This window comes from Dendrobates tinctorius, unplaced genomic scaffold (genome assembly GCF_039654945.1).
Source record: "Dendrobates tinctorius isolate UK_male_01 unplaced genomic scaffold, ASM3965494v1 ptg000029l, whole genome shotgun sequence".
NCBI lineage: Eukaryota > Metazoa > Chordata > Amphibia > Anura > Dendrobatidae > Dendrobates > Dendrobates tinctorius.
The window spans coordinates 56139325-56151587 of NW_027361697.1; the positions used below are offsets into that span (position 1 = coordinate 56139325).

At 51.0% G+C, this 12263-nt stretch overlaps 1 protein-coding gene across 4 annotated transcripts in view; it reads right to left on the reverse strand.

The window, feature by feature from the left end:
- The window catches only part of DENND1B (DENN domain containing 1B), a 270500-nt gene extending 259552 nt beyond the window's left edge, over positions 1-10948 (reverse strand). The window contains exon 1 of one of the 4 annotated variants that reach the window (XM_073571725.1): positions 9883-10945. In XM_073571725.1, coding sequence (XP_073427826.1) covers positions 9883-9899 — 17 coding nt within the window. In that variant the 5' untranslated portion in view covers positions 9900-10945. Of the gene's footprint in view, positions 1-9882 lie in introns of all 4 variants that reach the window. The other 3 variants (XM_073571723.1, XM_073571724.1, XM_073571726.1) reach the window with 3 other exon arrangements.
- Positions 10949-12263: the final 1315 nt, after the last annotated feature.

The window sequence follows — 12263 nt, forward strand, 5'->3', positions numbered from 1 at the left end:
TATGTAGTATGTATGTGGTATGAATGTAGTATATATAGTATATATGTAGTATGTATGTATGTAGGTTGTATGAATGTAGTATGTATGTATGTATGTTGTATGAATGTAGTATATATGTATGTATGTTGTATGAATGTAGTATATATGTATGTATGTTGTATATATGTAGTATGTATGCATGTTGTATGAATGTAGTATATATGTATGTTGTATGAATGTAGTATATATGTAGTATGTATGTATGTTGTATGAATGTTGTATATACACTCACTGGCCACTTTATTAGGTACACCATGCTAGTAAGGGGTTGGACCCCCTTTTGCCTTCAGAACTGCCTCAATTCTTCGTGGCAGAGATTCAACAAGGTGCTGGAAGCATTCCTCAGAGATTTTGGACCATATTGACATGATGGCATCACACAGTTGGCGCAGATTTGTCGGCTGCACATCCCTGATGCGAATCTCCCGTTCCACCACATCCCAAAGATGCTCTATTGGATTGAGATCTGGTGACTGAGGAGGCCATTTGAGTACAGTAAACTCATTGTCATGTTCAAGAAACCAATCTGAGATGATTCGAGCTTTATGACATGGCGCATTATCCTGCTGAAAGTAGCCATCAGATGTTGGGTACATTGTGGTCATAAAGGGATGGACATGGTCAGCAACAATACTCAGGTAGGCTGTGGCGTTGCAACGATGCTCAATTGGTACCAAGGGGCCCAAAGAGTGCCCAGAAAAAATTCCCCACACCATGACACCACCACCACCAGCCTGAACCGTTGATACAAGGCAGGATGGATCCATGCTTTCATGTTGTTTACGCCAAATTCTGACCCTACCATCCGAATGTCGCAGCAGAAATCGAGACTCATCAGACCAGGCAACGTTTTTCCAATCTTCTACTGTCCAATTTCGATGAGCTTGTGCAAATTGTAGCCTCAGTTTCCTGTTCTTAGCTGAGAGGAGTGGTACCCAGTGTGGTCTTCTGCTGCTGTAGCCCATCTGCCTCAAAGTTCGACGCACTGTGCGTTCAGAGATGCTCTTCTGCCTACCTTGGTTGTAACGGGTGGCAATTTGAGTCACTGTTGCCTTTCTATCAGCTCGAACCAGTCTGCCCATTCTCCTCTGACCTCTGGCATCAACATGGCATTTCCGGCCACAGAACTGCCGCTCACTGGATTTTTTTTCTTTTTCGGACCATTCTCTGTAAACCCTAGAGATGGTTGTGCGTGAAAATCCCAGTAGATCAGCAGTTTCTGAAATTCTCAGACCAGCCCTTCTGGCACCAACAATCATGCCACGTTCAAAGGCACTCAAATCACCTTTCTTCCCCATACTGATGCTCGGTTTGAACTGCAGGAGATTGTCTTGACCATGTCTACATGCCTAAATGCACTGAGTTGCCGCCATGTGATTGGCTGATTAGAAATTAAGTCTTAACACACAGTTGGACAGGTGTACCTAATAAAGTGGCCAGTGAGTGTATGTAGTATGTATGTAGTATGTTGTATGAATGTAGTATATATGAAGTATGTATGCAGTATGTATGTTGTATGAATGTAGTATATATGTAGTATGTATGTTGTATGAATGTTGTATATATGCGGTATGTATGTATGAATGTAGTATATATGTAGTATGTATGTGGTATGAATGTAGTATATATAGTATATATGTAGTATGTATGTATGTAGGTTGTATGAATGTAGTATGTATGTATGTTGTATGAATGTAGTATATATGTATGTATGTTGTATGAATGTAGTATATATGTATGTATGTTGTATATATGTAGTATGTATGTATGTTGTATGAATGTAGTATATATGTATGTTGTATGAATGTAGTATATATGTAGTATGTATGTATGTTGTATGAATGTAGTATATATGAAGTATGTACGTAGTATGTTGTATGAATGTAGTATATATGAAGTATGTATATAGTATGTATGTATGTTGTACGAATGTAGTATGTATGTTTTTTGGTTTTTTTTTTACATTCAACACATTAGCCGGATGATGGGACTACTACTGTCCCATCATTGGCTAATGTGTCAATCACTGTCATTGTAGCAGGCATCGCCCGATGGGACTTGTAGTCCCACCGGACGATGCCTGCACACACACACACAACCCCCCGGCAGGCCCGCATAGACCCCCGAGAGGCCCGTACAGGCCCCGGCAGGCCCTCACAGGGCCCCGAGAGGCCTGTACAGGCCCCGGCAGGCCCGCACAGGGCCCCGGCAGGCCCGCATAGACCCCAGAGAGGCCCGTACGGGCCCCGGCAGGCCCACATAGACCCCCGAGAGGCCTGTACAGGCCCCGGCAGGCCCACACAGACCCCCGAGAGGCCTGTACAGGCCCCGGCAGGCCCACACAGACCCCCGGCAGGCCCGCATAGACACCCGAGAGGCCCGTACAGGCGCCGGCAGGCCCGCATAGACCCCCGAGAGGCCCGTACAGGCCCCGGCAGGCCCGCACAGACCCCCGGCAGGCCCGCATAGACCCCCGAGAGGCCCGTTCAGGCCCCGGCAGGCCCGCATAGACCCCCGAGAGGCCCGTACAGACCCTGCCCGCACAGTGTCCGCCCACACTCTTCCCCCCTCCCGAACTGGATGTGCAAGGAAAGAAAGTGTTTTTTTTTACTTCCGATATTTCTGTCCCATAGACTTGCATGGGACTTCCGGTATAGGAATCGGGTATACCCGATACTTTTTGGGTATCGGTCCGATCCAATCCGATCCGATATTTCTCAGTATCGGATGGTATCGCTCAACACTAATTGTGATATGTACGTGATATGAGGATACCACCTAAAAATGAGATATCGTAGCTGACGGTATTGAAGGAGACCTACTGACATAGTCTCATGGGATATGAAGCCGCGTCCATATGGAGGCCTGTAATGCTATTCTTGCAGTTAAAATAGCAACATCCACAGCGGTATCCCAATGAATCCCCATCACCAATGTGTCACAATATCCATTTATATGGGAAGCCAATTCACAAATGTGAACAGGACCTTATGTGACAGTGCAGTGTAAACCAAATTACACATTACCTGTCACCACAGCTTACAAGATTTTGGGAAGTATTAAGAAAACTTCTCTCCATGAAAGCAGGAACGAGATGAGGAACATAGGCCAGACCCAATGTGTGTGCACAGGGGAAGTAGTAGAAAAGCCACAATTCAGACTAAATTTAAACAGTGTACACTAATACTGAAAGCTGTAGATGGTGAGTGTGCGTGATACTAAGCTCAAGACACAGCGAGTTACAAGAAAACACAAGGAGAACAAGGGCTCAGAAACTAGAGTCCATCATGGCAGGAGTATCAGACCTAAGGAGGCCTCCACAGGACCTGCCCCAATGTCTGACAGTCCCTGCGCCCCAAAGTCTGACAGGCCCTGCTCCCCAATGTCTGACAGGCCCTGCTCCCCAACGTCTGACACGCCCTGCGCCCCAACATCTGACACGCCCTGCGCCCCAACGTCTGACACACCCTGCGCCCCAACGTCTGACACACCCTGCGCCCCAACGTCTGACACGCCCTGCGCCCCAACGTCTGACACGCCCTGCGCCCCAACGTCTGACACGCCCTGCGTCCCAACGTCTGACAGGCCCTGCGCCCCAATGTCTGACACACCCTGCGCCCCAATGTCTGACACACCCTGCGCCCCAATGTCTGACACACCCTGCGCCCCAATGTCTGACACACCCTGCGCCACAGGGCCGCCTCTACATGACTAGTGGCATTGTCACGCCGCTGGACGGAGTAGTTAAGCTCCTATATGTCACTGCTTTGCCTCTGCTTCATTCGAAGTGGAAGGCTACGTCCCCGTTCCCATGATGAGCTTTTGGTGCCTATTTTATGGGGAAATGCACTAAAAACTAAAATATTTCCCGGATCCGCTCATTCCTCAACCACGAAACCTCAAAAACACTAGTGCATGCTCTTATCATCTCCCGCCTCGAATACTGCAACCTCCTACTCTCTGGCCTCCCCTCTAGCACTCTGGCTCCGCTCCAGTCCATCCTACACTCTGCTGCCCGACTAATCCACCTGTCTCCCCGCTATTCCCCAGCCTCGCCCCTATGCCAGGCCCTTCACTGGCTTCCTATTGCCCAGAGGCTCCAATTCAAAACCCTAACCATGACATACAAAGCCATCCACAACCTGTCTCCACCATACATCTGTGACATGGTCTTCAGGTACCTACCCGCACGCAACCTTCGATCATCTCAAGATCTCCTTCTCTACTCCCCCCTTATCTCTTCTTCCCACAACCGCATACAAGACTTCTCCCGTGCTTCCCCCATACTCTGGAACTCTCTGCCGCAACACATCAGACTCTCACCATCAATGGAAACCTTCAAGAAGAACCTGAAGACCCACCTGTTCCGACAAGCCTACAGCCTGCAATGATCCTCGGTCTACTGAACCACCGCATGACCTGCTCTACCCTCTCCTACTGTATCCTCACCCATCCCTGTAGACTGTGAGCCCTCGCTGGCAGGGTCCCCTCTCCTTATGTACTTGTGTGTCCCTTGTCTTACACATGTTTATTATACTTGTCTATATTTCCCCTTTTCACATGTAAAGTGCCATGGAATAAATGGCGCTATATAAATGCATAATAATAATAATAATAATAATAATAAAAAAAACACATGTGCGTTTTTTACTTGCGGATTTTCCACATCTAATACAAGTCTATGGGAAAATCTGGATAGAAATCTTAGCATACCCACAAAAGAAGTTTACGTGTTGCAGATGTGAAACACGCACCGCAGGTCAGATTACACGGAGTAAAAAAGAAGCACAGTGTGCATGAGGTTTCTAAAAATCTCGTCCACATTGCTGGAGCTATAAGAGGCTTCGTTTTAGAAGCAGTATCAAAAACTCATTGAGGGAACGAAGACCAATGAGCCTGAATCAGGAGCTAACAGCGCTCTTTTGTGACCCTGGCTGGCCTTGGTGCAGTGATTACAAGCTCGCTAGTAAGGAGTTTGTAAGCACCGAGCATCTATGGCCACCGCTTGTAAACCACAGCAATGGTCATTCCTCCTAGCCATGGACTGTAAACAATAAAAGAAAAAGCATAGACACCAGGGGTATATTGTAATACAAAGTGATTTCTACAACTATGAAAAATGAGGATGAATGAACTCATGGAGATCAACATCCAACACTGCGGAGACACCATCACATGTTTCTCAACGCAGTGATGCTAGAGCAATGCCCCCATCCCTTATGGGAAATATGCAAAAATATGTAAATCATGAGCCGCGGAGACACCATCACATGTTTCTCAACGCAAGCAATGACTAGCCAGGTCTTTCACTGGGAAGGAACAACCACGGGAAGGGCAGTCTCCAATGAAGGAAACCACCTATGCCAAAACATGGAATCCATCCACAGACAGCTGTTTCAGGGTATTGCCCCTCATCAGTGTGGAGTACGAAACTGGCTAGTAGGAGCAATGCCTAGTGAAAGACTGTGAAAAATGAGGATGAATGAACTCATGGAGATCAACAGGTGAAAGACCTGGCTAGTCATTGCTTGCGTTGAGAAACATGTGATGGTGTCTCCGCGGCTCTTGATTTACATGTTTCTGCATATTTCCCATAAGGGATGGGGGCATTGCTCTAGCATCACTGCGTTGAGAAACATGTGATGGTGTCTCCGCAGTGTTGGATGTTGATATCCATGAGTTCATTCATCCTCATTTTTCACAGTCTTTCACTAGGCATTGCTCCTACTAGCCAGTTTCCTACTCCACACTGATGAGGGGCAATACCCCGAAACAGCTGTCTGTGGATGGATACCATGTTTTGGCATAGGTGGCTTCCTTCATTGGAGACTGCCCTTCCCGTGGTTGTTCCTTCCCGGTGAAAGACCTGGCTAGTCATTGCTTACGTTGAGAAACATGTGATGGTGTCTCCGCGGCTCTTGATTTACATATTTCTACAACTATGTCCATCTACTCATAGACTAACCCTTTAAAATGAGGGTCAGTGTCATCTCCGAGCACTGTGCACAATGCATTGATCACAGCACTGAACATAAAAGACTACACTCATCATCCACACACAACTTGAATGTAAAGAAAAAACATTTTCATCAGCTCAAAGGAAACCATACAGTCACAGTCAACTGCTTACACATAATGTGATAGGGGATGTCCACCACTTATACACTCAGCTGTCCACGTTGCTGGCCTCCATGTACCTTCTTCTGGGAAAGACAAGCATGTGAAGAATGCAGCTAAACACTTGCTGCAGCGAGGAATCATTGGTCCCCACTGTGACAAGTCATACGGCTTCTGCTGTCACCGCATCCGATCTACGGAAGGACCAACCACCTCATAGCATCCAATCTATGAAAGGACCAACCACCTCACAACATCAGATCTATGGAGGGACCGACCATCTCACAGCATCTGATCTATGGAGGGACCGACCACCTCACAGCATCCAATCTATGGAGGGACCGACCACCTCACAGCATCCGATCTATGGAGGGACCGACCACCTCACAGCATCCGATCTATGGAGGGACCAACCACCTCACAGCATCCGATCTACCGAGGGACCGACCACCTCACAGCATCCAATCTATGGAGGGACTGACCATCTCACAACATCTGATCTATTGCGGGACCGACCATCTCACAACATCTGATCTATGGAGGGACCGACCACCTCACAGCATCCAATCTATGGAGGAACCGACCACCTCACAGCATCCGATCTACGGAGGGACCGACCACCTCAGAACATCCGATCTATGGAGAGACCAACTAGCTCACAGAGTCCGATCTATGGAGAGACCGACTACCTCATAGCATCCGATCTATCGAATGACCGACCACCTCAGAGCATCCGAGCTATGGAGAGACCGACCACCTCAGAGCATCCGATCTATGGAGAGACCAACCATCTCACAGAATCCGATCTATGGAGGGACCGACCACCTCATAGCATCCGATCTATGGAGAGACCGACCACCTCACAGCATCCGATCTATGGAGAGACCGACCAACTCCCAGCATCCGATCTACGGAGGGACCGACCACCTTACAGCATCCGATCTACGGAGGGACCGACCACCTTACAGCATCCGATCTACGGAGGGACTGACCACCTCATAGCATCTGATCTACGGAGGAACCGACCACCTCACAGCATCCGATCTAAGAAGGGACCGACCACTTCAGAGCATCCAACCTATGGAGGGACCGACCACGTCACAGCATCTGATCTATGGAGGGACCGACTACCTCAGAGCATCCGATCTAAGGAGGGACCGACCATCTCACAGAATCCGATCTATGGAGGGACCGACCATTTCACAGCATCCGATCTATGGAGGGACCGACCACCTCCCAGCATCCGATCTATGGAGGGACCGACCACTTCACAGCATTTGATCTATGGACGGACCGACCACCTCACAGCACCTGATCAACCAACTCACAATTAACAGAGAAAAATCTGCTATAAATGTCTTGGTGCCAAAGACCATAGCAATCTTGTGGCGCCCATGCCATGATGGGTCGAGCTATTTTGGGAGCACCATGCAAACCCGTACAATATTAGGCAGATGGTCTCAATGATCTGATTGGTGTTTATTACCGATATTCCAGAAATATCTGATCAGTGCGTGACTGCTAAGGATAGATCCGCACAGTTCTCTACAGCTGGCCGTGCACACCGTATAGTTATCGGGTGACCTGTCCCTCCGCTGACAGCTGCTGTACACCGGAACACTTGTCGGTTATCAATGAGAGAGGCTGCAGGAATTATCTGGAAGTGGCCTATGTCCCAGCCGAACCACTGTATTCCAAAGGCCCAATCCTTACATCCCCCGAGGGGCAGTCAGAAGGCCAGCCAGGCACATTAGGTGGTTGCCCGCTCCTGTTGAAATCAGCAGGTTCAGACGACTTTTATCCAATGTGAACGGGGGCGTTAAAATCAGCATCTCTCAAGAGACACCATGTTGGCCCTCGGTAGCGTGGAGGATAGAGGTAGAGACAACAGCTATGGGGTAAATAGGCGGAGGACAGAGGTAATAACAGCAGCTATGGGGTAGGTAGGTGGGGGACAGAGGTAATGACAGGAGTTATGGGGTAGATAGGTAAGTGGGGGACAGATGAAGTGACAGCAGCTATGGGGTAGGTAGGTGGTTGGGGACAGAGGTAGTGACAGCAGCTATGGGGTAGGTAGGTGGAGGAAAGAGGTAGTGACAGCAGCTATGGGGTAGATAGGTGGGTGGTGGACAGAGGTAGTGACAGCAGCTATGGGGTAGATAGGTGTGGGACAGAGGGAGTGACAGCAGCTATGGGGTAGGTAGGTGGGGGACAGCGGTAGTGACAGCAGCTATGTGGTAGGTAGGTGAGGGACAGCGGTAGTGACAGCAGCTATGGGGTAGGTAGGTGGGGGACAGCGGTAGTGACAGCAGCTATAGGGTAGGTAGGTGTGGGACAGTGGTAGTGACAGCAGCTATAGGGTAGGTAGGTGGGGGACAGTTGTAGTGACAGCAGCTATGTGGTAGGTAGGTGGGGGACAGCGGTAGTGACAGCAGCTATGGGGTAGGTAGGTGTGGGACAGTGGTAGTGACAGCAGCTATGGGGTAGGTAGGTGTGGGACAGTGGTAGTGACAGCAGCTATGGGGTAGGTAGGTGTGGGACAGTGGTAGTGACAGCAGCTATGGGGTAGGTAGGTGGGGGACAGTGGTAGTGACAGCAGCTATGGGGTAGGTAGGTGTGGGACAGAGGGAGTGACAGCAGCTACGGGGTAGGTAGGTGTGGGACAGTGGTAGTGACAGCAGTTACGGGGTAGGTGGGTGGGTGGGGGACGGTAGAGACAGCAGTTATGGGGTAGGTGGGTGGGTGGGGGATGGTATAGACAGCAGCTATGGGGTAGGTGGGTGGGGGACGGTAGTGACAGCAGCTATGGGGTAGGTAGGTGTGGGACAGTGGTAGTGACAGCAGCTATAGGGTAGGTAGGTGTGGGACAGTGGTAGTGACAGCAGCTATAAGGTAGGTAGATGTGGGACAGTGATAGTGACAGCAGCTATGTGGTAGTTTGGTGGGGGACAGTGGTAGTGACAGCAGCTATGTGGTAGTTTGGTGGGGGACAGTGGTAGTGACAGCAGCTATGGGGTAGGTGGGTGGGGGACAGTGGTAGTGACAGCAGCTATAGGGTAGGTAGGTGGGGGACAGTGGTAGTGACAGCAGCTATGGGGTAGATAGGTGTGGGACAGTGGTAGTGACAGCAGATATGGGGTGGGTAGGTGGGTGGGGGACGGTAGAGACAGCAGCTATGGGGTAGATAGGTGGGGGACAGTAGTGACAGCAGCCATGGGGTAGGTGGGTGGGGGTCGGTAGTGACAGCAGCTATGGGGTAGGTGGGTGGGGGACAGTGGTAGTGACAGCAGCTATAGGGTAGATAGGTATGGGACAGTGGTAGTGACAGCAGCTATGGGGTAGGTGGGTGGGTGGGGGACGGTAGAGACAGCAGGTATGGGGTAGGTGGGTGGGTGGGGGACGGTAGAGACAGCAGCTATGGGGTAGATAGGTGGGGGACAGTAGTGACAGCAGCCATGGGGTAGGTGGGTGGGGGTCGGTAGTGACAGCAGCCATGGGGTAGGTGGGTGGGGGTCGGTAGTGACAGCAGCCATGGGGTAGGTGGGTGGGGGTCGGTAGTGACAGCAGCTATGGGGTAGGTGGGTGGGTGGGGGATGGTATAGACAGCAGCTATGGGGTAGGTAAGTGGGGGACAGCAGCAGTGACAGCAGCTATGGGGTAGATAGGTGGGTGGGGGACAGTAGTGACAGCAGCTTGTACATGTGTCACGGCTCCTGTTGCTCTCACCTGGTCCTGGAGTCCATGCTCAGCTCATGTCAGTGCCAGTCACAGCTCGGTGGGTCTCGGACATGTCTCTCTGTGCCAGCTCTGCCCCGGCCCCAGCACTGCAGCCTCCTGTGTATGTACCTGTGCCCCTATGTGTGCACGAGTGTCCCTTCCATTACACGAGTGTGGCCTCTGTGTGCTGCATGTCTCCGCTCTGTCTGGCTGTCACTGTCCCAGGTTGTCTCTGTGACTCATCCTGTGTGACTGTCCCCGACCGTCTCTCTCTCTGCGATCACTGCTGTCTATGTGTCCACAGCTGTCCCTGCCGTGTGTGACCAGGAAGTTACCAGAGGAGCCTCCGCTGACGTCACGTGCGGGGGAGGGGAGGGGAGTGGTGGGAGAACAGTGGGAGACACCAAGAGACTAGAGAGAGGAGACAGGAGAGAGGACAGAGAGGAGACAGGAGAGAGGACACAGAGCAGTGAGGAGACAGCAAGAGAGAGGAGACAGCAAGAGGAGCGAGGACACAGAGAGCAGTGAGGAGACATCAAGAGAGAGGAGAGGAGACAGAGGAGAGAGGACACAGAGAGCAGTGAGGAGACAGCAAGAGAGAGGAGAGGAGACAGAGGAGCGAGGACACAGAGAGCAGTGAGGAGACAGCAGGAGAAGAGAGGACACAGCAAGAGGAGCGAGGACACAGAGAGCAGTGAGAAGACAGCAGGAGATGAGAGGAGACAGAGGAGTGAGGACACAGAGAGCAGTGAAGAGACATCAAGAGAGAGGAGAGAGGACACAGAGACAGTGAGGAGACAGCAAGAGAGGAGAAGAGATAGAGGATAGAGGACACAGAACAGTGAGGAGACACCAAGAGAGAGGAGAGGAGAGAGGACACAGAGAGCAGTGAGGATACAGCAAGAGCAGAGGACACAGAACAGTGAGGAGACAGTGGGAGAGAGGACACAGAGAGAAATGAGGAGACAGCAAGACGAGAGAGGACACAGAGCAGTGAGGAGACAGCAAGAGAGAGGAGTGAGGACACAGACAGCAGTGAGGAGACAGTAAGAGGAGAGAGGACACAGAACAGTGAGGAGACAGGAGGAGAGAGGAGACAGCAAGAGGAGAGATGACACAGAGAGCAGTTAGGAGACAGCAGGAGAGAGTGTAGGGGGTGGTCCCACTTCTTACCGCGCAGAGATGACACAGAGACACGATGGAGGCAGATTCTGGGTGCAACAGGTCCAAGTTTATTCACGCTTGCCGTCCGACTGACGGCCTCACACCTCGCGGCCCTCCGTTTCCAGAGCCGCTTCTCACACCGTACATTAGGGGCGTGTCTGCACACACCGTCCCCTCTTTTACTGTCGACGCTCCTGACAGTTCCGTCACTGTGGCCGCCTTAGGCCCATAAACCAACAGCGCTTCCACTGGTCAGTCGTCGTGTCACATACGGTGTCCTTCACCCAGAGCCTCGTCTCTGCTGCGGTCCTTTCCTGTCAGGACCACCCCCCTGATGTTCTCTTTCCTCAGTCCCCCTGGTCTGGATTCACCTCACAGCGCACAGACCATCACAGTCCTCCTGTCACTACGGCTCCCCCTGGGGACTGGAACCCTCCCTCAGTATTTATAACTCTCCCGGTTCCTTGAAACTGTCACTCTAACTGTCACTCCGCCCCCCATGACCAACGGTTTCTAAAGCCCTAAGCTGATGTCACGTCCTTTGCTCACACTCCACCCTGCCATCTAATGGTCATCCCAAGGTACTGCACGTCACCTACACTTTCCTAGCTGTTTCCCACTGTAATAACTGACACCTACCTACACTGTGCAAACCTTTCCTTCTTCACTCTGACTAGTCCGTCCGTCAGGTCACCTTCCCTACACTCCCCCTTCCTTTGTCCATTGTCGTCCTCGACAATCGTCATCCCTGCCTTCGTCGTTCTGAAGCTACACCTACATCCTGTTGTCGGACCAGCTGTTGAGCCAAACCCACTATCTGCAGGGGGCCGAACCATACTGGGAGCACTATGCTCTGAGCAGCCTACTGCTACTCACCAGCGCGCACGCCACATGACAACGTCTTTCACATTGGGCAAGGTACAACCGTATTCTCTCTACGGCGTGTATCTTTCCCCTACTCTCCCCTTCTGTTACCTTTCACTATTCAGTACGCCATGATTGAGGTCTCTTACCTTCCAGATCATTACCAGCGCCCGCCTTCCTCTTTCAGGGGTGTCCGTGGTGTTGGGGACCTGACCCAGGACGGCTGTCTCTCTCACGTCTTCTAACTCATTTTCCTTTCTTTCAATAACATGTCATGGTCGGCGTCCCGGTCTCCCAGACCTCATCAAGTCGTAGATCCCTACCGGATCTCACACTTTCCTTTGGTCCCGCAGACCTTCCCT